We start from the raw sequence: 27,448 nt of genomic DNA, 5'->3' as shown, positions 1-27,448 counted from the left end.
AGGGGAGGGGAGGAGAGAGGGAAGGGAAAGGGAGAGAGGACTGGAGGGGACAGGGGATGGGAGGGGAGCAGAGGGGCAGAGCAGGGCACTAGGCAATAAATAGGGACTCCTTGTCTGAGAGACTGAATCTGGGATATTCACCCAACTCTGAACTGGGTAACTTCCTGGGCATCTCAGTGCTCCCTTCAATCCCGTCCTCCATCATGTCTGACAGGAGCTTCTACAGTGTTCCTCTTCAGTTGTAAGACACCCAGTTGGGTGCAGGCTGGAAGACCACATGGCCTAGGAAACCATGTCTCTTTTTCCTCATAAAGACAGGGTTTCAATCAGGACCTCACACCAGCTCAGCTTGCTTCCTTCGGGCTGTGGCACTGTCCCTGAGTTATGCCTCCAGTCTGGCTTCTTGCTGGTTATTTTGGAGGTTCAAGCTTGACTTTCTAGCCTGGGCTGGTTTCAAACCCTTCAGACCATTCTTCTGCTCTCAGCCTCCTGAGTAGCTAGGATTATAGGCTAAGCTACCAGTGTCTGCCTGATGTTATAAAATAATTTTCTAAAAGAAACAAAACCACGTTCTATGTTTCACTAATGGGCAAATCTACAAATTTATTTTAAAAACAATTGGGCTTACATGTAACCCACTATCAATTTCTAGTATTATATATGATATATTCTATTCTCTATAAACATTGATTTTGCTGCCTTCACTCAAAAGCACCTCTTCTTTTTTTTTTGGCCAGTCCTGGGCCTTGGACTCAGGGCCTGAGCACTGTCCCTGGCTTCTTCCCGCTCAAGGCTAGCACTCTACCACTTGAGCCACAGCGCCGCTTCTGGCCGTTTTCTGTATATGTGGTGCTGGGGAATCGAACCTAGGGCCTCTTGTATCCGAAGCAGGCACTCTTGCCACTAGGCTATATCCCCGGCCCCGTCAAAAGCACCTCTTCTTGTTACTGTATTCTAGACTTTGGAGTACGTTAACTCATCGTTACAAAGTTCACTCTTTGGATACGGAGGGGGATTCACTGAGTCTTTCAGAAAGTGTGCATCATGCTATTTTAATAGCCAGTAAATATTGCTGTTTTAAAAGTGAAGGCTGCTGTCGTTTAGTTTTCTTAAAGAATTTTAAGGTAATAAGACAAGATGTTTTATTTTTCCAACTCCAAAAAATTAGACAAAAAAGCATCTGAGGCTTTATTTATGAAGGTTAACAAATATTCTTTCTATTACTTTACAAGGGTTAACAAATATACCTCATATTACTTTCTAAGTGCCTTCTAACTGTTCACCCTTTGGTTCTGAATAACAACAGAAAAATGTATCATTTAATATTTCCAGCTCAGTTATTGGGATGTGATCCTTTCTTGTCAATCAGATAATCAGAAACTAAAAATGAAAAGGTGCCATAAAAATGTTCTAGAGACTCAAAGACATCATCAGATTTTTATGCCACTGAATGTAATGTCCTTTAAAATAGCCCTCTCAAATTTTTGCCTGAGTTTCAAAGCCCACATTTTGAGACTTTCATGTTGTCACTAAAATGCATTAAGCACTGGCATATTTCTCAGTGGAAAAGTAAAAGAAATTATGAGCAGGTAAACCCATTGGAACAGTGGCATTCGTTCTGATTATAGGTTGGCATTACACAGCATAAGATATCTATAAGGGCAGAACCCATCTTGGATTTAGTTCTATTATATATTTTTTTTCATTCACAAGGTGGGTTTTGTCCTCAGTCTTCTGACATATCACAAAATTTATAAAAGATGGTAATATTATTTTAATTCAAAGGACCAAACACCTTGAGTTGTTGAGTTTTGCACAGTCACTCTACTTGGAAGATGGAAGCTTGAAGCACAGAAATATGACAGAACTACCTCATAGGTGGAGAAGTCCACGGTAAGGGCAGGGCCCAGGACTCCGATTTTCCTCTGTTGGTCTATAACATTGTCCTAAATGCTGACTCCAGTCTCTTGTCTTTGTGCCTCTTTAACCTATCTGTATGTCACGTCCATCTTCTATCCAACTTTTACATTTTCCTTTGACTATCATCCTGACCACCATACTCTTGCAGACTCGCCCCCGCTACCCCGCGTTTGTACTAGACTTAAAGGCTTCATTCTCATCTTTCCCATGGAAGTTTCTGTTTTGAATTTTGTCCTGTATCAAAGTGTATCTAATAACCTACTTCCAGCCTATTAGCTAAACAGCAATAGTACAAAACCAGGAACATCCACTTTTTTTTTTTTTTATCCTACTGTTCACTCCATTTCCCTCTCTGAATCTACCCACCACCTTTCTTCTAAAGTTCGTGCGGTCTTACGATGAAGCATGAACTTTCTGTTCTACTGTGTTAGCACAATGTTTCAGCATTTTATACATTGGGATGCCTTGCCTTTGTTCTTTCCCACCTTTCAGAGTTCCCATTCATTGACTCAGCTCTCATCAATGCAAGGGCAACCCAGCTTTCACTGCATGCTGTTTGTGCCCTAATGATTTGTGTATTTTTGTAGGTGATCACAAACATCTTTTTTTTAAAGGAAATGGAATGGAGACAGTAAATCACTGATTTCATCATTGTGGTCAATGCAAGGACTAGAGATGTTCACTGTTTCATGTAAACTTTTAGAGAAACAGCATTTCAGAAAGCTAGAAAACATTTGGAAGGTTTTCGCTACAAAGAAATAATGAATAAATATTTTTGGAGGTAAATATGTTAAACCTGATTGAAATACTATACAACATAACAATGTATCAGGTGTCAGATATTACAAGGCAGATGTATATTTTATATATAAATTGAAAAATAAACTATGGTGACTATTTAAGTCATATTCAAAACATGTTATAAAATTGTTTTCATAGTTTTTCATTTGAACTTCAATCTGGTATGTTTCCTGAAAATCTAGTATATCTTTTGGACAAGTTAGCTCATCAAATTCTTTTTCTTGGCTGGCCAGAAGTTTCTCAACATCCTAAGCCCTTATCCTGCTAGCTTTATTCAGAAATGAGAGTAAAGATATTGAAAATCTTTAAAGCTGGGCTTTGGTAATTCTAGCTACTCAGGAGGCTGAGAGCTGAGGATTGAGGTTTTATATCCAATTAGCCAGCAAAATGCTGGAAGTGGAGTGGTGGCTAAAGTGGTAGTGTGTTAGCCTTGATCAAAACAGCTGAGGGGGAGTGCCTAGGCCCTGAGTTCAAGCCACAGTACCAGCAAATGCACATATATGCAAAATAACACCAATGGCAACAAAGAACTATATTAAACCTGGCTTATAATCTTTTCTTAAAATTATGTCTTTATATGTATAAAAGTATTTAGGATTACAATGCAAAAGTATTGAAAGTTTGATACCAAACATAGTTTATAATACTGAGTATACTTTACCAAATGTATTATATTTATTACCATATAAACTTCTTTATTGTGGATTCAATAACAGTACCTAATATCTGGGTGCTGGTGGCTTACACCATTAATTCTAGATATTCAGGAGACTGAGATCTGAGGATCATGGTTCAAAGCCAGCCAGGGAAGAAAACTCAGGCTCTGCGTTCAAGTTTCATGACCAACAACAACAATCACAACAAAACCCCCCAAATAGCACCTAGTATTGTGTCTGCTACCTAGATATTTTTGAAGCAGTGGTATTCTAAGACACTTCTAGACGTTTTGGTATGATGTAAAAATGGCTATGATTTTTATTGTTGATAAACACAGCTACTACTAATAATGCTATGGTTTTTATGCACATTTATGATCACCCCTCCACAAATTCACAGAACCCTACGATCTAGCCATAGATCCCAGGGTGGTTTGTGGGCCAAAGGTTAAGAGCAGGCAGACTGGGCTGGGAATATGGCCTAGTGGCAAGAGTGCTTGCCTCCTACACATGAAGCTCTCGGTTCGATTCCCCAGCACCACATATATGGAAAACGGCCAGAAGGGGCGCTGTGGCTCAGGTGGCAGAGTGCTAGCCTTGAGCGGGAAGAAGCCAGGGATGGTGCTCAGGCCCTGAGTCCAAGGCCCAGGACTGGCCAAAAAAAAAATAAAAAGAAAATAAAAAAATAAAAAGAACAGGCAGACTATGAGGAGGCTTCTTGCAAAGCCTTTCAGACGCAGTGTAGCTGTATGGAGTAAGGATAGAGTAACTTCTTCAACCTACTATTCTTCTTAAATTGCTCTACTTAAGTTTTCAAACCCCAAGTATGACCCGTTTGACATCTACTTCACTCTTTATTGACTACATATGCACAGACTTTTGAAATAATTTATCATCCCTTTTATCATTCTCCCCATCCTCCTTGGCCCAATTTTAAGTTACTTTTAAAAACAGGCATTGTTCTTGCTTCTCATAAACCCTAATACAGAAAGAAAAGAGGAAAAGAAAAGAAAAATTTCCACTGTGCAAGTGCAGATTTACATTGTACCTAAACATCTACTAGATGAAGTGTTAATAATTGATGTGCCTTTAGCTCGTCTTTTCCCTTCCCAATTCAATTCTTAGGGGGATTATTTTCTAAATTGTTTGCTGAAATAAATTTCATGTCTTTTTAAACAGACGACTGAGAAAGAATTCTTAAAAAAAAAAAAACCACAGAGTTTTACGATTACCTCGATTTCTTTCCTCACTTTGTATGCGAAGCAAGCACTCGTCCACTCGTCCATATTCCCAGCCCTTCTTTCCTCACTTTGAAGCATGGTGATTCCCACTTCTCCCTCGAGGGCTGCAGCTAGCTAGCTTCCTGATCCCACTGTGGTTTATTTGGGTGAATGGCTCATCTTCTGCTGGCCACACATAGTTCCTAACCCATTCCTTCTCCACATAACTTTCAGTAACTGCTACGCCATATTTTAGGCGGTCTTCCTTATTCACATTTACAGCTGGTATATTGAAAACCTCTCATAAAAGAAAAGAATGCCTTTCATGTTCAGTGTGTTCAAAACAATCCTAAAGGTAAAATTCAACCCCATCAAGGGTATGAGGAAATGAACAACTGAATTCAGTGGTGTGGGAATGTCAGCACCAACTGTCTCAAGGCCAATTTGGGTAAATGTTTGACAATCCCTTAAAATACTTAGACCATTTTTACTTGCTTTCAGATTCTCACTCTGAGAATGGCTACATACATAAACAAACGTTTGCTATAGGGATATTTGACAAAATAAAATAGTTCATAATGGGACAAAATTGGAAAGGATCTAAGTGTTCAATAAGACCCCATTTAAATAAAATTGTGGCACGCTTATAGAAAGAAATGCCAAATGGACATTAATAATATAAGAGTAACATTGAAAAATGTTTCATTTTTTTGAAGTTTACAAAGCAGAAATAAATGAAAACACACACGTAACCATAAATCCATATCTAAATATTTGAGAAGATACATACCAAGTCATTTAATATGTTTTTATGAATGGATTTTTTTTTTGGCTAATCATTGATGTTTAAATTCTTGTATGATACTTTTCTAATTTAAAGCACATTTTTAATGAAGAGACTTTTCAGAGTATCAATTACTAGCTACCCATGTAAACTACCACAAATATTTACTTCACTAAAGTGAGGACAAATCCGCCTCTCGGCTTTGAAATATCCGCTTTGCTCAGCACCTTTGGCTGAAGACTAGGATGAAAGGGAGAGCACATTTTTCTTTTACTCTGACATGTATTGCCATTAATTATGTGTTTTCTCTGTTGTTCATCAGCAGTAAACTTCAGGGCAAGTTTTTCCTACCAATTTTAAACAGTTCTGCATGGCCAGTTTTCAGGTCTGTCAAGAAAAGCTAAGACTAATATCCTGGTGTCATGTTCATAACCATCTGTGTAGAAACAAAATCAGGTCTGGACAGCTTTTATCTTGCTAAGGTTCAGATGTTTTGATGTGCGGAATGAATACTTGGGTTTAGAAGCCTAGATGGATTAGCATGTGGGGTGGGGTGGGGGAAGGGAATCGTTTCCACCCTGCCCCCCTCTTCCTGGTATGGATGGAAAGTCATTAAAGCAATATGAGTCATCTTGGAATGTGGAGGGGTCTGCCAAGTGGAGGGGCATGGGAGTTTTGGTCAAGGTGGGGGCTCTGAAGTTGTGAATAAAAGATGAGATTTTTTTTTTCCCCCAAGTAAGAAAATTTAGTGAGTGAAGTGATTTGGTTGCATGGTCGTAAAGATGGTTTCCTCGGTTGTAAAGCAACGAGGCAGCAGGCAGCCACACCTGGTTTTGTGCTGCCCTGAGGACTGAGGGTAATCGGGGGGGGGGGGGGGGGGGGGCTGTAAGTCTGCAGGCTGGGCTATGTGTGTGCATGGGTGGGGATTGGAAAACGCTCTCACCAGTGTTTAAAGCCCAGAGCTCACTGTTAGGCCAAATCCACCTGCCATCTGGCCTCGTGTAGCTCTCCTATAATTATTTCCCTTTCCTCTGTCTGCCCTGGAGTCCTCTTGGAAGGGAATTATGAAGCACTGAATTAGGTTCACAGGACAAGAAAATATTTTTTTTTTTTAAATCTCAGCTATATGAGGTATCAGCTTTTATATCACACCTTTGGCAGCTTTTCCTTTTTGCTCAATTAATAAAGAAGGCACTAGTTGCTCTGAGATCTGCCTTTGGAAAGATGGCTTCAATGAACTCCAATTGCCTTGCACATGAATTCTTTCATAGTTATCTAAGTGTGGCCAAATGGCCAAATCCTAGATCCGTGTGTGCGTGCGTGCGTGTGTGTGTGTGTGTGTGTGTGTGTGTAATTTATATATCTCTCTCTCCATAGATATCTGTCTGTCTGTATCTTCAGGACTACCAAATAGAAAGGCTTAATACTTTATGATTGAAAAATTTATATTAGTAAGATTTCTGGTCTTAAAAGCCCCCAAATATAACTTTAAATTAATATTGCAAGCCTGAAATAAAGGGGAAGAAGTTGGTAGGAGGTCCATATGGCACATCTACAGGATAGTAAGCATCCAGATGTGGGGAAACATCTGTATTGCTGCTCGAACTTTTCAGTCTTTCCTGGATATCTGGCTTCATGTAGGTAGACTAAGTCTTATAACTTTGACAGATTTTTTTTTAAAAAAATCAAGGAAAATATTTCATTGTATAATTTCTTTTGATACTTTTAAAGTTAACTCCATCATCTTTTTATTCCTCAGAGTATTATTGAGTGGATACCTAATGCATATTGGTCAAATGAAAGAAAAAAATGATGATTCATAATTAAATGTACAACTGAATAAGGAAACGATTTCTGAGTAGGACAATTTCATTATTAGCAATAGCATATCTATGAACTCAGGAGCACATTTATTCTGAATCCTTCATTCTAGGCCTCCACATTTCATCAATCTTTATCATCCCTCATTATAATATATAGAGAGTCTGAATAATTATTCTTGTTTTACAGGTGAAAATACCGAGGAACTGAAATATGAAATCTGTCAAGGCAATACTGAGATCCTATAGATCATGCACAGGCCCATCCCAAATCATCCAATAAAATATGAGTCTTCTTTACTTATACAGGTTTATTCTTTGAACCCCAGAGAGATTTATACTTGCATTTACTTCTAATTTATTATTTTGATATGAGGTATGAATTACTGAGATATGTGAAAAAGATGTAGACTTGAAATACATTCTGGGACATTTTCTCCGGAAAGCCTGCCCAAACATCTTTACTTTGCCATTAAGCTGATATTAGTTGCTTTGCGTAAAATCAGGATGATTGCAGGATTTTCTTCACCAAAGTATTGTTAGTAGACTCAATCTCATTAGGATTGGTGAAAATATTTCCTACAGAATCATATGCAACCATTCACTAAAGTTTCAGGCACGTGACAGCTGTTCAAGCAGATAGAACTTGCTGTTGTTATTAATGCTCATGCAGGGCAGAGTATTCTCAATCAAAGCAATTCCATTCCCACTCCCTGTTACATAGATGTAGATGCTGAAGATGTTTCAAACTACCTCTATAATTTAAAAAAGTAGCCCCCTTTGGTTGTTGTTTGTTTACTGCTGGTTTTCATACATAGTGAGTAGGTTGGGCAAGTAAAAGTAGTCTTCCTAAACTACAGCTGAATCCAGTCATGCCTCTTCTTGGTTGATACTCTGTGGAAGTTGGAGGAAATTCAGTCAACAAATGTTTGTTTAGTGTCTATAAGCTGGGCCTCTGTGGGCTCTTTACAAAATGGTAGCATAGATTACTGGCTCCACTGGTCAAACCTCAGAGAAAGCGGTAGTTCATCTGACTTAGCAAAAGAAGAGTGAGTTAAGAATTCTCAAGGTAGCCAAGAGAACTGTGGCAAATAATCTCCTTTAGAAAGAACTAGAAAGGACCTGTTGATCGCATAGGTTATCCAAGGCCCCATCCTAGTATGTTCAAAATTAGAACAGAACTGAGAGATGCTATACTAGGGACAAGGCTGGGTTGTGTGGCTACACACAGTGCTAAGTGTGACAAAACACCTGCAATCAATCAAAATTCAAAACAGGGAAAATTTATCTTGGCTCATAGCCTTTGGATATTTTGGGCCAGGGTTGGTGGGCTCCATTGTTTTTGGACTCTGGATGAGGCAGAACCCCATGGCGGTGTGATGCCAACTTCTCACACCAAAATGGCCCAGAAGAGAGAATAAGCAGGGGACCAGCATCCCACAAGCTCCTTGGAGGACACGCAGTACTGACCTAAAACCTACCACTAGGATCCCAACTTTTAATTTCCTCCATCCTCTATGACCACCAAGCTAAGGATTGATTCTCAGGCATAAGGCCTTTGGGGACATTCCACGGCAGGTTCCTTTATTTACCAGGGGAGAGTTTTATTAACCAAGTCTCCTAATACATATCAGTGGATATGTATCAGTAGATTCTCTTATTCAGGATCTTAAGCTGTTGTTATGGTTCAGGAGTTCCATGGGATGCCTGTTACCATTGTTTCAATTTCTTTTGTCCCTAAAAGGACTCATGCTATTTGGGAATAGAAAGGCACTTGGTTGGCCTGATACATGGATAAAGAAAATGTGGTACCTATATTCAATGGTATGAAATAATGTTTGCATTAAGTGGATGGAACCGGAGATCATCATATTGAGTAAGAAAAATCAAGGTAAGATAAATTTGTTCATATGCTTAATCTAGACTTTAATAATAATACAATACAATATGATTTTAAAAGGGAGACTGTTGAAAGGGTGACCTAGTAGAAGAAAGGAAGGGAAAAAAGGGAAGATAAAAGGTGAAGATAATTGAAGTATATTAAACATATAACTGAAAATAGCACAATAAAGCCCACTAAAAACCATTAAAAGTGGAGGTTGGATGAGACTGGTTAAGAAAGAGTCATATAGACAGGGTGAATTTGATTAAAGTATATCAAATACACATGTAAATATCACAGTGAAACCCTTTTGTACAATTGATTTCTGCTACTAAAAATAGTGTGTGGGGGGGAAGAAGCAATTAAAAGAAACAAGGTAGCTCTTGGTAAACAAGTAGCACTCCCCCTGGCATTAAGGAGGAGAAAATGCCTTACCCCCTTTGCTGATCGCTGTAGCACTGCACAGGACCTCGGGTCAGAAAGAAAGCAGGCAGTGAAGACAGTCGTCTGCCTACCACCTACTCGTTCTGTGCCCTTAGCTCTTCACTATTTGCAAGTCTAGCTTTGGAATTTGCCAAATGGGCATACAATTCCCCTCAGTCTTCCAGAATTACTGTGGGGATGCAAGGAGAGGAGCTCAGAAATCTCTCAGCCTCTTCATAGACTGAGAGGATTAGGAGGGAGGTTGCCTTACCACGAAGGAGAAAAAAAAAAAGTCATGAAAAATGCATCGTAAGCCACTCCAATCTTAGAAAGCAGAGTAAGCAATTTGGGAAGAATGGGTTTGTGTTTGTTATATTGGTAATCGGAAGAGATGTGAGTAGTTCCCAGTCTAACTGTGTATGGAAGAAATGTGCAGCAAAAGTCCCCAGGGGAAAAGTGAGCCCTATTTCTCATCAGGAAATTGCCTTGCTTTGGTCAAGTTGTAATTGACCAGCACACTATTCTCACAGTCTAGCTTAGTGTCAGGTTAGATCTGATCAGACCAAACCCAAGCCTCTCCTCCCTCAGACAAGTATATCTTTACTTCATATTTTGTTTTAGTGCCAGTACTGAGGCTTGAGCTCAGGGCCTCATCATTTGGCTTTTTTGCTCAAAGTTGGCTCTCTATAACGTGAGCCATATCCCTGTTTGCTACTTTTTGCTGCCTACTTGGCGCTAGGTGCATGAGTTTCTTGCCGGGGCTGACACCAAGCCATGATCCTCAGATCTCAGCATCCTGAGTAGATAGAATTACAGGCATGAATCTTCAGTATGACCCTACCCCCTCGACACCCCACAAACCTGGAGGTTTCCATCTTGCTTGGGTCCCGATGCTTTGTGATTTTAAAAGAAAGATTCATTTGAAATGTACTTTCCCCAAATCCATTGGGCCATCCATTCCCATATGTTTTTCAAAGGGAAAGACACAGAAGGGACCAATTCAAATTTTCTAGTGTGTGTGTGTGTGTGTGTGTGTGTGTGTGTGTGTGTGTGTGTGTGTGTGTTGTTTTTTTTTCCTGCTATAATTTCCCTGAGTGTCTGACTTCTGCCCTTTATTTGTTAGGGTAGTGATGGACATGAATTCAAGTGAAAGACACCCAGGATCTGGGAAGAATGGCTCATTCTGGAGCTGCTAACACCTGGAGTTCATTCCAGGTGTGTGTCAGAAGTGGACTCTGATGATAGTGTTAAAACAATAGAAGTGAGTCAGAGTGGACATGTAAAACTTAGGCACAGTAACTCCCACAGGCAGGGCTGTTTCCACTTTTTGTTGTTGTTGTTGTTGTTTTATTTATTGAGATCTTCCTCTCCTTTAGTTAATGTACAGAGCCAGGTTATTTCACACAGCCACCAAGCAGTAGTTTTTTAAATGATTCAGGGAAGTATAGCTTTCATTTAGGTTTGTGCCCTCCAGTCTGTTTATACTGGTCGATACACTTGTCTGAAAAATATAATGGATTAGCACATCATTCAACAAGCTAGTCAGAAGGCAAGCTCAAGGCGACAGACACCAAAAAGTAAATTACAGTCAGTAGTAGAGGTAGGCCATGCCTTGAGCTAGGAAACATCGTATCAGCACAAAACCTGTATTCTCTGAGAATGGCGGTGGAACCGAAAGGGATGAAAAATTTACACTCAAATAGAATAAAACAATCAGCTCTACAAATTCATACGGTACTATAAACTGGGTGGTTTATGATGCCGAATGCAAAGGGAATCTGGCGCTCCAGCAGCCCACACATTATAACCTCAGCTGGAAGCAGACACGGATGGCATTTGTTTCATTTAATAGGCCTGCTTTTGCAGGCAGGCATAGATCATGGCTTACTTTACACATTCCATTTAAATATTTGTAAAACGCCAGTTTGCCACAGGTTTGTACTCAGCAACACAAGGGCTGGGGGGGGGGGCTGGAGGGGAGGGTCTTAAAGGAACATATTTATTCTTCTCTCTCTCTCTCTCTTTGCCTTCTCTCCTTATTCCTTTCTTTCTATGATCTTTTTTCTCAAGGCACTATTGTGCATCATTCTCATGACCTTGGATATGCATGGTCTATGTCATCTACTTTGGCATGAACTAGAAATTATCACTAAGACAGATACAGGTCTAGCAATAATTATGAAACAATTCCATATTATCTAATAATCACTGATAGCTAAAAATAAGAATTGGAAATGGATTTTTCAAATTTCAAAGCCATTTACATTTTTTTTCCATAACATAAATGCCATACAGTGAAAGGAATTGCTTCCCTTACTGAGACTTTACAGAAGGGCTGCATTGTTCTTTCTCCTCTTAGATGTGGTAGGTCTTTAATAATCTGTTTGGGGAATGATTTCTTAATTGTATGGACAGTGAAGGCAGAAAAGGAGCAAAGCAGCCTCAGCACACAGGACCCATTAAAGAGAATTGGGAAAATCTACAAATCCAGAGGCAGATCTGACCAAATTACCCTGGGTATGAGCTGTGGTAAAGAGCAGCAGCAACAGAAACAATGATGGGACTTCCAAGTTCCACAATATTATAGAAAATAGTTTCCATATTTTCCCCTACACAACACAGATTTCCAGTTAATAGGGAGATCCACCAGTGCAATTCTTCCATCTTGGAGCCTTATCATATTAGGAGACTTGTGAAAGACAGCAGAGTGCATTACGGTGACTAATGAGCTATGTTGAATGACAGCAGTTACTTGGGTGTGGGACTGTTCCCTAATGGAATCCATGACTCTCTAGAATTTCTTAGGGTTCTAGTTCATCCCACAGACACTACCACCATCAGGTTTGGAGGAAGAGGGTGAGAATTATCCTAGCCTTAGCAGATGGCTGCCCTTCCTAGCTTTGACTTTTCCCTGCACTGGGTATTGTGTGTATTTCAGTGTCTCCGCCCATTTCGTTGTTGTGTGATTGAAGTCAGCTTGACTCATGCTACCAAGAGTGACTCCATAGTCTTGTTCTGGTCTCATTTTTATCAGACAAGAGAAAGTAAGACACCAAAGACCTCCTTCTTTACTCACTGCAACTTCCATGCTCTTCAACTTTCCCCAAGCGGAAGAGAGAGATCTCACCACTTACTTCTCAAGCCTCCCTGTCCCTCCATCAAACTAAGTTTTTCCCTCCATCTTTACCAGCAGTCTGCTTGGAAGAGCAGTTGATGCCCCTGAATACATTTGTCGCCTTTGCCCCTCAGCACAAGGCATCAGCCTGAACCTTCAGCAATGCTACTGCTACTGATGATACTCCAGTTACTGGTGATTTTCTAACTGACAGATGCCCGTGGCTTTTTCCTACACATATAATATTTCAGCCCTTTGAGCACATCCTTTCTGCAAGTCTCTTTTCCTAATGACAACTTCTTATGAATTGTCTTAAGGAAGGTCCTCAGAGTTATGTTCTATTTCATCTACTTCCCTGCTGCCTTCCCTTCCGCTGGCTGTGAGATGGGGATTTCTTACATAGCCTTTTTCCCCCTAATTCTTGAACTGTATGCCCCCGCCCGTGCCCCCGGACTCTCCTCTAATTCCTTTGGGTGCTGGTGCTATTTCGATGCCAACTTTTGACCTCTATGCCCTTGACCTCTCTCATGAGCACTGAAGGCTATTCTTCAATGGATGTGCCACACGCTTCGTGAATGCTACATGTATGAATCCAAACAAAGTTCTAAAAGTGTACTCTTTCCCAATGACTGTCATGCTGGGTCAGTCACCAAGATGTTAATCTCATTTATAGAAGATTCATTGCTTTCTTTGGATAATGACCATCCCATGTACCCTGTTTGCATTGACTTCTATTCCTTGACCATGTACCAGTCTTTTAACTGGAGGATGCCCTCTATTCTCAAACTTCTTGAGTATAATTTTCTTTTTTGCAGTACAGATCTAAGACTGCATGTTTTCCCTGTAGCTCCAAAAGGTCTAAAAGGAGAAAGTCCAGCTCCCTAGCTTTCTGGCACCCTTTATGGTTTGGCCCAATCATATCTTCCCAGACTTCTCTTTTGACATAAGGAATAGCTTTGACTGGAATATCATCCTTTCCCTTTCTACATGGAAAACGGCCATCAAAACCTGTCCAACAAATTTCTCTGGTCAGAGTTAGCCATCCACACTTTCCATGATGTGTAGCATGTCTCTTCACTGTAAATTAAGACATGAAAACCTTTGAGACCTACTCGGTGGCGTAACTGGACTTGGCTGCCGTATGGAGGGAGAGAACAATGCCTTAGCCATCGGTGGTGCTAGATGGAGGCATACATGAATCCATACCCACGGCATGCAGAATACCATGAGTGTCCTGGGTCTACACCTTAACTTTTGTTTACTCGGCCCTGCTAGTGAATCTTGGGAATATTTCTAATAATGTTGGATAGCACAGTGTTCAGATATATCTACGTAACATTCCTAATGTTTTCATGAGTTCTGAGCAGAAGGCTTCCTTGCTCCAGGCCGTAGTTTCTCTTAACTCATACGATGATGTGACTGGGCTAATACTGCTGTTCGATGCTTAAAACTGACCAGTAGCAACAGCCTGTGGAAATGGTTAACAGTGAGCACTTGGTGTCTAGTAGAATGGGCTTATGTGCTACTTGTTACTTGCTAGTTTTATGACTTGAGCAAGCTACTTGTTTTTTTTTCTCTCTCTTTCTTTCATACTCCTTTTTTCCCCTTCCTTATTTCTTTCCCTCCCTCCCTGGCTTCTTTCTTTCCCTCCTTCCTGCTTTCCTTCTTCCCTTCCATTTCCTTCCTTTTTGCCTTCCTTCTTTCCTTCCCTTTCATTCCCTCTTTTTCTTTTCTTTTTTTTTGTGGTTATACTGGGACTTGAACTCTGGGCCTCTTGTTCTCCTTGGCTTTCACTCAAAGCTGGCACTATCTGAGCCACATCTCTGCTTCCAGCTGTTTGCTCTTAATTTGAGATAAGAGTCTCACACAATTGTCTGCCCAGACTGGTTTCAAACCTCAATCCTCAGCTCTCAGCCTCCTGAGTAGCTAGTATTACAACACCTAGCCATTTACTTATCTACAAAATGGGGACAGAATTGTGCTAACAATAGTTAAGATTGAAATCTTCAATTGACCTAAAATACTTAGAACTGTATTATCACATAGAGAGAACTTAATTATCATTACTTACAATTATAGTTAATTTATGAGGCCTTCACATATGAACAGAAGTCCACAGGGCAAAGGAAATACATCCCAGATAGTGCATTGAGAAGGAGCACATCAGCATATAATACCACAGAATTATTTAGATTTTTATGCATTTTTAATGCTTTCCTCATTTTTTAGATATCCTATGAAAGATTTGGGAAATGTAATAAATATGAATCGGCGAGGTTTAAATGCCTAGAGTCAATTAAAATCAGTTTGTATTCTGGAAAATGAAATAGCCTCGTTAAAAAGAAAAGTCAGTCTGTCCTTTGCATTAGCCTAGAATAAAAGGGTAATGACAAGGTATCTGCGGGAACTAGTTATTGACATCACTGACCTATAAACATATCCCCTTCAGCGTGATATACAGCACTTCAGTACCCTTGTTTTTATATAATTGCTATTACCCAAAGCCTTTCAATTTCGAGTGCTCAAATGAGAGCAATTCATATTTCAGATAATCTGCCAACGAGGAAAACTAATTTCAAAATATTTGATCATAAAAGTTGTCCTCAGCTTCTACAGAGATAATTTAGTCAAATAATATCAGATAATCTGAAGGCAGTCTTTGCAGGAAATTGCTAGGGACTCCATCTAAGCGGGCTCCATTTGCACTTATATAAATGTACTGAAAGTGTAGGAGACTTTGACAGCTTGCCATATGTGATTTCATTCCATAGCCTACCTACTTTACCATCAAAAGTTATATCCTTTGAAGCATTGCCAGAATTACTTTACCCCAGCAGATATGCGAGATGTGCCCTTTAAAAGCCATATCATTTCTTTTCTACTCTGACTAGTTCAGGGTAGCATCTGCTCAACTAAATTCCTTTGAAGGTTAAAAATAAAATCGCCTACTTCTCCCAGGCTCCCCTCCTCCATCCCTGCCCAGTGCCTCGAGAAAATGCCCAGTGTGAAGGAACTGCAGAGAATACACTTTTAAAAGAAGGAGCCTCGGGAATCACCCCTTCATTTTACACTTAGAAATTAAGATGCGGGTTGCTCCAAGGTTACTTGCTTGATTAGTCGCAGACAAGACCTGGACTGGGTTTGTTCAGTCACAATCTAGGGTTCTACTTCCTGTTTTCTCCAAAGACTGAATCTCTCTCTCTCTCTCTCTCTCTCTCTCTCTCTCTCTCTCTCTCTCTCTCTCTCTCTCTCTCTCTCTCTCTCTCTCTCTCTCTCTCTCACACACACACACACACACACACACACACACACACATACACAAACACCCCAGAAAGGATCCAGGCAGAAACTGACAACAGTAAACACCACCTACAAAGTGTCTTCATTTAATAAATGGAATGAACGCTCTTGGATCTCATCTCTAGGAAAACGTTGCTTTTTAGAAATAGCACTACTTGGCGCTCTCTCTCCTCAGGACTGTACCCAGTTGCAGTCAGTTATTTCAGTGCTGTGACTTGGAAGCTGACACCCCAAACAGTTCAAAATTAGGAATGCGGAGATTCAAGACTATTTTCCCCCTCTGCTCCTTAATCTATGCTTCTTTTATAATTATTTTAAAAGGCGCTATCTGATTTCCTGAGCACCACCCCAGGTGTTCTCCGTGATAATGAAGGGATAAACATATCACCTCGTGTCACAGAGCAGTTGTGACATTTGCGAAATATCTTTAGTTCAACTCTTTAGTTAATTTCAACGCCTGCTACACCCAGGTTGTAGGGCTCCTGCTTTTTACTGAAGAGCTGGTTGATTCCCAGTAATTGCATGCTATTCTTGTAATCCTAACAGTTCTGAAATGTACTGGAGTGGCCTGGGATTTTGTTTGTCTTTACAAACCCTGAAACACCAATTTTAATTCATGAACTGGAAAAATGATGGTTTAAAAATATTTCAGAGAAAAATATATTTCAGAGAATAAGTGTTCATTTTTGTTCCTTAGTTTCCTTGAATTTGTGTCTGGACTCAGAGAGGTACAGACTTTTTCATCCCAACAGATATGAAGATGGGATGTCACAAGAACTTATAGCACTTTGAAGGGACCCTAGACAACTAGCGTTTACAAGAGTACACGCGGCTTCCTGCTTCCTTCTCCCAAGTTACAAACAATATTCCTATAACTTTTGGCCACCAAGGCTAAGAAGATCCTTATGCCCACAGTAGGGTGAAGCATGCTTAAAATGTTGTCCAGCCAATGAACTAGATGGCTTTCAAAAGAAGAAGCACGTTCATCTATGACTAATAAATGCATGAAGGAAGATTCTACATTCTTAGCCATAAAGGAAATGAAAGTCAAAACTACACTAAGATTTCATCCTATCCCAGCCAGTATGGCAATCATCAAGAAAACAAAACAACAAATCCTGGGCGAGAATTCAGGAGAGCAAAATGAAGAAATAAATAAAAGAACCCTATTAGACTGTTGGTAAGAATGTAAATGAGCACAGTGGAAATAAGTATGGAGGTTCTAGGAGAAGTTATAAGTATAGCTCCCATGTGATTCTGCTGCTTATCTCCAACAGAATCCAAGTCAGCACACAATAGAGATAGCTGCACACTCATGGTTATTGCAGCACGAGTCACCATAACCTCACTTTGGAATCAGTGTAGATCACCACCACCATCACCAGATGAATAAAGAAAATGTAATCACACACACACACACACACACACACACACACACACACACACACGTATTACCGAGCCATTAATGAAGTTGTCATTTGCAGGAAAATGAATGCGACTGGAAATCATCCTATTAACAGAAATAAGCCAGGCTGAGAAAGAAAAAGATCACATCTCCTCTCTCAGAAGTGGAATCTAGTATAAAATGGGGCAGGGGAGGGGTAAGACTAGACCGAGATCCTGTGGGAAAGAGAAGGGTAAAAGGAATTGGTTAAAGCGGTTGAATATGATGCAAGTACTTAATGTGTGTGTGTGAAAACAGAACAATGAAACCCATTAAACTTGTTTAAGAAAATGGGACGTCAAGAAAAGGAAGTCAAGATAGAGGAAGTACAGGATGTACACGTATGGAAGTACCACAGTTAGACCTCATTGTATACACTAATAAAAACTTTGCCCACAAAGCATCTCATTTTTCATCATCATTTCTCAGTGGCCATGAGAAAGACTCCTTCTACACACATTTTTTTGTGCCTCTCTTCCTCTTCGATCACTCCACTTGGATTTCAGTGGTGAGACAATGGTTATCTACATAGATATTCAAAGGCAAGGAGAAGGAAACCCATCTCTTATACAAGTACTTACTCATACAAATCATCTTTGCTCATTTTGCAAGTTTTACAAGCCTTAACATCTCTTACAGCGAAACTTTAGTAAGTCAGATATAAGCTAATAATTAAATACAGTAGGAACAAACACCTGAAATTCGAAAGCGAAAGCTCACATCTGTGTGAAATTATCTCTAACATGCATGTTCCTGAAGGCCTGAGCTCCTTCCTGAGAGCCTTTTTTTCTGGTGTCTCATGGCAGAGCAGTGTTAAAGGGCCCAGGCCTGCAGATCCCAAAGCGGGCTTCTGCTGAGGAGAGAAAGCCATAGGGAAGGATTGTTCCATATAAAAGCTGCTGCTTGAAAGCCCAGCTAAAACCCGAAATGCAATCTATGATTCTCTGCCTGCATTCAAAATCTATGTTACTGACATATTTCTGGGATTTTTCTGTATTTTACCTCTGCTATGGGGCCTCGATTTCCCTGAGAATGTCCAATCGCAGACTACTTTTTGCTTTCTTTACCAGCGAAAACTCCTTTCTGTATCCTTTCTCTTGCTCTCTGGAAGGTCTGCTTAGTTATTGAAAGCAATAGATTTAATCTGCCAGCACATTAAAAATTAACAGCGGAGGAGAAAATTTTTGTCTTGTTATTGAATGTGGTAAATTTGCAGCTATGAGAGGCTGAGAGGAGGAGGAGGCCCAGAGGCCCAGAGGAAAACCTGGTTTGTTTGTTTTCGTGAATCATTTTGGAAATTATTTACATCCGAAGACAAAAAACAAAATGTGGTAGGCATCAGAACCCAACCAGAAAGAAAGATTTATAGATTTATATAGGTTTGTGAATAGACATATCTTCACACAAAAATACTTCTAAAGGTACCTTAAGTAAATAAGCCAGCTGCTATCAGTCCCTTTAAAAGAGACATGGTTTTAGGAAAAGGAGGCGAAAATTTTAGACTATCACACAAAAAGAAAAAGTGGGACTAAGAGAGATCAGAAGGTCACAGGATATCTGTGGTTAAAAAATAGCATCCCGCAACATGTTATCAGCCTAAGTCTATGACTTTTGCAAACAACTTAAGTCCAGTTCCTGATTATAGTTCAGCTGAAATTACACTAAAATTGTTGCCATGTTATTCCTGCCATGAAGGCCGTGTCTTCTCATGTAAGTCCTAAAGCCAATATGGATCGAATGTGTGTATATGGAAATGAAATTTGGATTTCCCATGAATTTAACGAGTGTTTGACCTCCTCCAGCGCAGGTCAGGTTATTTCTCATTCTTCATCTGAGCAGTTTGCATTCACTCATCCCTCTCAGAGGGCCTGGCTAACTGAGCACCAAGAGCTGGCTGAGGTGGAGAGGTTTTATTTTGCATATATTGTCTCCATAAGCACCACATTATGGACAGAAATTATCTCTACTTTCAAACTTTGCATAATAAAATAACCCATTAAATTAATACCATATAGAAAACACTGCTTTGTCAGGCAAAGAAATGTACATTGCTTTCCAGAAAACGGAGGACATTACACTGCCCAGGCCTACATGAATAATGCATGGGTTAATTCAGAAAAACACCGTTTCATTATTTAAAAATGAATAAATTACAGACTTAAGAGTGATGGCTAAATTTCCTTCATCTTAGTTTTGCTTAGTGCTCTACTTCTGAAATGAATCTGAAAATACCAGTTTTATCCATGCAAATGAACCAGCTCACTTCACAGAAAGTGTTCGTTAGATTTCCTTATCCATAAAATGAACACAACTGCGTCTTCTTTTTTTTTTTTTCTGGCTCAGTTTAATTCCAGGAATGAGCAAGCAATGGAGAGTACCTTCTCTGTACCCATAGGACAATGGTGGGCCTAGCTTGAATGGCCCAGTGGAAAAGAAAACTCTCCTGTTTACTAAGTCCTGTGTTTCAGCCTCACTGCTTGATAAAATAGGTTCAAAAGAAAACACAAGTATAACATGATTCTCCTATGTGATGACACACGTTTCTTTGGCAGACATTGGCCTGTCTTGAAAACCTGTTAAAAACCAGTCCCATTTGGGGCACAGAACTTGGAGGAGAGAAAGAAAAGCACTGGTACAAAGAAATTAATTTGGAATTAGAATAAGTCAAACATCCCCACACAGTACATTTAGGCCGAGCATAAAGTGACAGCCTGCAGATTATTCTACCGATTTCTAATGCTGGAAATTCGGATGGCATTTACTAGCATAACCTTTCAACTCTGAACACATCAATAGAGGCCGACAGAGGCTTGAAATATGATTCCTTGCAGATAGCATATCCTCATTCATCTGCCTGGGCTGTTCTGTGCTCCACTGCACAAACAGCGTCTCTCCCACTTCTGAGAGGACACTAATAAAAAAGGCATCAATTTTCAGCTCTAGTACTACTGTGATCTCTTTATATGTTCGACATCCAACATTAAATTAAAATGCTGTTATAAATCCTACTTTCTGAATCTGGAATGAGTGTTGGGTTTTTGTCGCATGAGACTGCAGCAAATCTTGTCAAAAGCAAGGAAGCACGTCTTGTTCACTCAGAATTAATGTTGTGGATGAAAGCAGGAGGTAAAAGGGGTTGAAGATGTTGAGCTGAGGGTGTCAAAGGCAGAGGGGAAACTATAGCTTTAGGGGGCCAAACCAAGCAGGGATTTGCTGCTTTCAAGACATGGCTAATCAAGAATTGTAATTATCAACGACTGATAAACAGACATCATGTATATAAATACCAACAGAGGGGAAAAAAGTAAAGCAGAAAAATTGTCAATTATTCTTCTCTTGAAGAAAAATACTTCCCAAACACCAGTGGTCCTGCAGGAATCTTGCAGGTCACATCAAATTTCTGCAAATAACTCAAGGTAGAAAACTCAAAGCAACACAGGATCTGGGCTTTGTGTCATCGCCACACAATTTTAAAGTTGTAAGAGCAATCACAGGGTAGAGAGAGGATAGTGTCATAGAAGCTAACACACATGCATGAAGCTAGTTTCAGAGTTCTTTGTCAAGATTCTAGGAGAGGAGGGGGAAAAATCTGCAAGCAAGCAGCAAAAGAAAGGCTTCAGATTTTCCTTCAGATGGTCACACTATCCCTCGGAGAATGCTAGAGAATTTTTCTCGTCTTTCCGATACAAAGATCCCTACCACTGTAAATGATCACCTAAGACCCACGTGAACTACCAAGGGAGAAAGGCTTCCACAAAGATGCACGGCACAGGGCTGGATTCCTCTGCCTGGCTCATTCATAATTATGGAGGAAATAAAGAGGCGTGTTTGTCTATTTGCAAGGGTGGGGGCAGAAGGGAAAGGGGGTAGAGAGAGATCAGTTCAATATCTGGATCGAACAGAGGAACTCCACCCCCCCACAACCCCCCCCCAAGGATCCTGCGGGAGGAACCTTGACATGCACAAAGTCAGGACGTAGACAAAGTTGCCCTGGCCAGCACGATAAGGTCACCCGTGGGATTGCTGAGATTATCTCTGTCAAGCACTCGGACAGCATGCAGTCAAATGATGCATCATGCAGTCATTTTCGGGGGGGTGGAAATCAATTTCTTCACCAGGTCGCTATTTGCTTTTCAAAGTGCCCTTGTAGGCCTTCACCACCAAGCATTTATCAATTTAAATGTTGTAAATTGATAATGTGCCACTGTGCCTTGTACTGTTTCTGAATTATTTTGATACTTATATTTTTTTTCTCAATAGTCTCTAAACCCTCAGAGCTTCCACATTCAAAAGGGCATTTTTCTTTGTTACCTCCAGAAGTGATGAACTTTTTATGATTAGTACAGGAGAGAAATGCAGGCTTACAGATAGGGGGGCTGGCCATGGAGAGGGAGAAAGGTTGTTGCAAGCTGCATGAAATTTTCTATTTTTTTTTTAAGTTGAGATAGGGCTTATTTAAAAAAAATTTTTTAAAGACAATGCATGAAGTAATATTTGACTTTACTTTTTTTACAGATCCTCTGGTTATCTTCACATTGAATTCATTTAGAATAACCACTATAACAAGGCTTTGCTATTGAAAGCCTTGTGTCGATGGAAATAAAAATATCCTTTTGTTGTTGTTGTTTTTATATCACAGATACCAAACAAGAGTAATAAGTTGTAAGGAGTGCTAAGGTCTTCTTTTTTCATCCAACTCAAGAAATGTATAGATAGCATTTACAAACATGGAAGTAAGTGTATTAAACACCTACTAACCTTAACTTGATTTGCACTGAACAACAGAAGATGGAGAGGTGAGGGTTTCACTTTGGAGGAGCAAAAGAAAGACATGGCAGTTGCAAAGCATCTTTAACCTCCAGTGATTTATTGGCCCTCAGCCAAGTTATCAGGGGAATCTAATTCTTCTTTATTATTCAAATAAACCACATTTGGCACCACGGTTCCCTTTCAGAATAGCTTCACAAATAGACTGAGCTCTGTCATTTATTTGACCTTGTACTTGTGTGCTGGAGCTGTAATTTTATTTGCCATTCTATATACAAAAAATGCAGAGAAATCTAAACCATGGAGATGAACACCAGGATGGGGATAGGGGGTTTGTGGTAAATATATCTGCATGAATTTTGGTTTCAAGAGAGGAAAACAAAATGTAGTCATTTCCCCCCATTCACCTTCCCTTCTTTTCACCTTCATTAATATCCTCACCACCCGGCCTCTCCTCAGCAAACAGCTTTGGGACAAACCCCTCTGCATCCTCGCATGCACCCTGGTCTGGCTGCCTTAGCCTTGGCAGGAAACGTCTCCTAGGAGGGTGGGAAGCGCCGGAAGTAGAGCGATGACTGGCACTGGAGGCCCTGAGTGGTGATCCGAATATGATCCCAGAGAGGCTTCAGCATGGTGAGCATTGAAATAGCAAGGGCTGTGTCCCCTTTGGCTGGAGGCAGGACTCCAGTAACTTGTGTGGCTGGGACAGGTTTACAGGGCGCTGCCATCATCCCTTCCCTCACTCAGAGGCCACGTGTTGCCAGAGGACCGAGTTCCTTCCCATGCTTTGGTGAACGGGAACCCAGGTCCTCTCCCTTTCTCACAAGGATTTCGAAGGAAATGAGGATGAAGGAAGTCTGACTTGGAGCCACAGACATAAGCCCTTAAAGTAGCCAGTACCGCCTAGATGACAGAACAGAGTGTCATTCTCAAAATGGTCTTCAGCAGGCTCAGGACTCAGGGACAGGAGGCTTCCCCAGCTCATGAGATTTACAGCCCATGTCCGCATTTGCCAGGTGGGTCATGACAGCCTTGCTGTGTAGAGGTAGATTCATACAGAAGCAAATCCGGAAGACAGAATGTGTGGGTCAGGCTCTAAAGGAATCCTCTGTGAGACTGGTTACTGGATTGCAGTTCCAGGAAAACTTTGCTTTCCTTGAGATGCAATACTTGAAAAAAGAATTTTTGTTTTGATGGTTGACTGTATCTCTCTTTTTGCTTTGCTTACCAGGAAGCTCACAGCTATAACTGAAGCTTTATTACATGATTCACATCTCATTTTATAAGCATGCATTTATGCTCTCCTACTCTGTGGTAACAGATTACCCATTACTGTTTATCCCCTTTCCCTATCACGCTGTTCTATTTTGACATTGCTCTTACTGTATATGTTTATTTCAAATCCTTTGTGGAAAGAAGAGGTATAAGCCAACACATAAATATTTTCTCTAAGCCTTAAAACCCTATATCAACTACAAATGCTTTTTATTTACCATGTAATGCCTTTTTCAAAAAAAATTCTCTGGTGATTAAGCCCCTTATGTTTGGAAGCGATTTCATAAAATCTGGCCACACATCATGGCTATATTTTCAGCATTAGGGACTCATTCTGTTTTCTTTCTTCGTTTTTCACTTCTGCCAATTCCATTCTAGCAGGGAGGGGAGCTGTCCTCAGAGCTCTGGACGCCATCACCTGGTATGACTCATTTAATCTCTGCAAACCAAGTCAGCATCAATGGGCGGGGTCCTCCTTTCAGAGAAGGCTGAGTGCTGAGGAACTGACAATGGTTTTCAACCAAGAAAGCAAGTAAAAATGCATCTTTCTCCCTCCTTTCCTCCCTTCCATCTTCCATCATCCTCTTTCCCTCCCTCCCTCCCTCCCTTCTTTTTCTGTGCTGTTTCTGGGTTTGAACTCTTCCTCAGGTCCCTGGCTCCCACCCACTCAAAGCTGGTGCTCTGCTCCTTGAGCCATGGCTCTGCTTTGGTCTTTTTGCTGGTTACTTGGAGATAAGAGTCTCATGGAATGTTCTGTCCTGGCTGGCTTTGAACCACAATCCTTAGTCCCCAGTCTCCTGCGTAGCTAGGATTACACAAGTGTGATCCCAAAGTGCTAGGCTAGTTTTTCATCAATTTATATCCCATCTTCTCAGGTGGGAGACCAGTAAAGCCCTCTGTCTCAAATCTCCTTGCCTCAGCCTGTGGTTGTGACTCTGCCAGCCTTGGCAACACCCGTCCCAGGAGAGGGTACCATGTATCACAGCCATGGTCTGGCCCCAGTAAGTCATGGTACCGACTGGCTGAGCACATGTTACAAAGCCCTCTCAGGTGAAGGCTGGATCTGACTGGAGAGAGATTGCCAGGTCGTCTACCATTTCCACATAGCAACTTCATTCTGTAGAAACACCAGTGATGTGTTTCAGATTTTCAGAAAAGATAACTGAAAGCTCCAGTAGAGAAACATAGAAATAAACTGCTTTTAAGGAGAAAGCAGCATAGGGTTAAAGCCAAATTTTTTCTTGAACAGATGATATTTCAGATGGCCACACTATTCCAGATGCATCAATTTCCTTGAAAATCCAATCCATATATGTGCATATGCTGCGCTGGCAGGGCGGCTGACTGAAATGGCCAAAACCCAAGAGCTAATATTCTTTTGGCCAGAATAATGCAATTATTATTTTCCTAGCTATCAGTCTAAGCATACAGAGCCATCTGTTATGCAAAGCAAACATACACATCTCAATTACAGAAAATGCAGTTGCCTTGACAGAATTTGGATTACACTACTAACCAGGGCTGGAAAATGTGTTTGGAGCTAGCATATAATGGATGCTTTCAGGAGTTCCCTAATTAGCATTTACCTGCTTAAACTAATTATTCATCCTTCTTCTTCACTGGCTTATTAAACTTTGTTGGGTCCTCTGCATAAGCAGAAGCAGAGGTGTCACACGCTGGGTAAGAAACGGTGGTAATTTTGGTCCTATCTGGTATTTTAATAACATGGTGGCAAAGCAATTTCAAAGAGGGAGTTGCTCAATACTAGGTCCCAAGCAGACTCAAATGAGGCTTAGAGTCTATTAAAGGCTACTACCAAACCAGAGATTTCAACGAGATACAAGAATACTAATACCGAGTTAACCATAGCTCAGTTTCTATCATTGGGTTTTCTAAAGTCTACATAAAACAGAATTACTCTTAACATGCTACAGTTGAGAGCCCGTGTGTTCTTTGAGGAAGCATAAATGAGATTGCACCCCTTGTTTGGATTCTCAACAGTAAATAATCAAATCTGGCAGTGTTTCTCCTCCTCCCCCAGTCCTCTACAAATGCCAAATCTCTCTTTATTATTTCCTCATGTCTTTCTTGATTTAGCTATCACCCAGTAAACTCACTAGCAGCCAAAAGGTTCGAGCTGTGCTGGATGATTTCCTAGAACTGTGCCAGCATTCAGAGTCTGAGTGGGACCTGCTTGAGAGGAGAAAAGCAAATCCTAGCTCCATCTTTAGCTCCAAGGAGCAACTGAATGAGAGGTCGATTATCAACTTGGCCAATCATCTCTCTCTCTCTCTCTCTCTCTCTCTCTCTCTCTCTCTCTCTCTCTCTCTCTCTCTCTCTCACACACACACACACACACACACACACACACACATACACACGGATGCCGAGTCCCTCAATCTGCTTTATACTGGGTCAGAGAAAAAGTGTTAAACTCAGCCCATCACCTGGATGGGTACAAATACCCAGATGTTCAGCACATTCATGGGGAACACATCTGGATAATGAGCTGAACTGCAGAACTTACTGTGGGATATTTTGGCATTCTGTCCGTGTGTAGCCTGTCTTGGAACCCAGTGGAACTGAGATGCTCGTGTTTGGAAGGGGGTGGGGGGTAGCAGCAAGGCCTGACATCCGGTTGTATTCCTTACCTATCAAACTCCAGCTTCTTTCTCATCTACCCGCTGACAAACACACATGAACAATTAAACAGACTACAACGAAAGGCTGTCTTCCTTTATGAAATGGTCTTTCAGCATTAGGGAGCATTTGCAAAGGCGGCAACATATAACCATGCTGGAACCCTCCCTGCAACACATTTTAATGGTCTCTTTCAGCATTCCTTGACTCCAAATGACTCCTGCCAATGTGTCAGCTCCCAGGATAATGCAGGCTACTCCATAAACATCCAGTAATAGGACACAAGGGAAGCCCTATTAGTGTGGCCCTCTCCTACTGGGCACAGAGGTTTCAAAGTTCAAAACAACCAAGGGAAGGAACTTCATTTGTTCTCAATAAATTAATAATGATCCTTCGTAGGCGGGAAGAGGGACTGAAGTTTTGGAGCCCAAGTTTATTCTGAGCGTTCAACACTGAGGTTTCTCATTGACTTAGAAGGGTTGGATAGAGGCCATTAAATATGAAATTTGATCATTCATGCTAAATAGAATGTCCCTCAAAAAAAAAAAAGGAAAAATATGAGGCTGAAGGAGCCACCACACAGTCAAAACCAAGAATCTAAATTGTTTAACTTACTTGGGAGAGGCCCAGGTAGATGGATACCGTTTCGGAAATGTACAAAAATTTTCCTTCTTGATTTAGTGCAAATACAAAGCCATCCAGGGACTGTAAGAGGGAAAAAAATACAAACAGGTTAATAAATATACAGAGAGGGACTTGCCTAATAAGGCAACGAATACATAACAACACACAGAATTTAAGACCATTTTTTTTTGTGTGTAATGCAAGTCCAAAGATCTTTTATACACAAGCAAATTAAAGAGCTAAAGACTACAGGCTTTTCTTATTTCAAGGACTTCCTGATGTCTTTGCCTTTTGGATCAAGACACATTATGTTCATGGATAAAATAATGTCATGCTGATTTTATGAGACATTGCCTTCATTTGGGGGGATTCAGTGGCTACTGAGATTAAATCAGCAAGATTCTCTATTAAAATAGCTGAACAGGAATGGAAATTGTAATGAAGTGAAAGAGAAGAAAATGGTTTCCTATCAAGGGCCAGTAAAACCACTAATTGAGCTACTATGAACATCAACAATTTGCAAATTAATAAAAAATTGTGTCTTCCTGATTCTAAGGGCCTATTGGGTTGGAACAAACAGCAGAAGTCAATACATTCTGAGCAAATGTTTACAGGCTGAAACTTTACAAGCTGTAATCCCTTTTAGCAAAAGTCTTTATTAGAAGGGATTGAATGAGGGTCTCCTTCTTGCCAAGCAGTTGCTTTACCGCTGAGCCACGCCCCCAGCTTTGCTTTACATCTTTATTGTGATAGATCTGCTTTTTGCTACAGCTCCTG

The 27,448-nt window shown here is 40.6% G+C and overlaps 1 protein-coding gene across 6 annotated transcripts in view; it reads right to left on the bottom strand.

The window, feature by feature from the left end:
- Npas3 (neuronal PAS domain protein 3) overlaps positions 1 to 27,448 on the bottom strand; it is an 839,406-nt gene that overhangs the window by 206,390 nt on the left and 605,568 nt on the right. For all 6 annotated transcript variants that reach the window (XM_048361745.1, XM_048361746.1, XM_048361747.1 and 3 more), the window contains one exon: positions 26,663 to 26,752. In XM_048361745.1, coding sequence (XP_048217702.1) covers positions 26,663 to 26,752 — 90 coding nt within the window. The remainder of the gene's footprint in view (positions 1 to 26,662; positions 26,753 to 27,448) is intronic.

Source organism: Perognathus longimembris, chromosome 14 (assembly GCF_023159225.1).
Source record: "Perognathus longimembris pacificus isolate PPM17 chromosome 14, ASM2315922v1, whole genome shotgun sequence".
NCBI lineage: Eukaryota > Metazoa > Chordata > Mammalia > Rodentia > Heteromyidae > Perognathus > Perognathus longimembris.
Note: the sequence above shows the minus strand (reverse complement) of the source record. Positions and strands in the feature narration are given on the sequence as shown.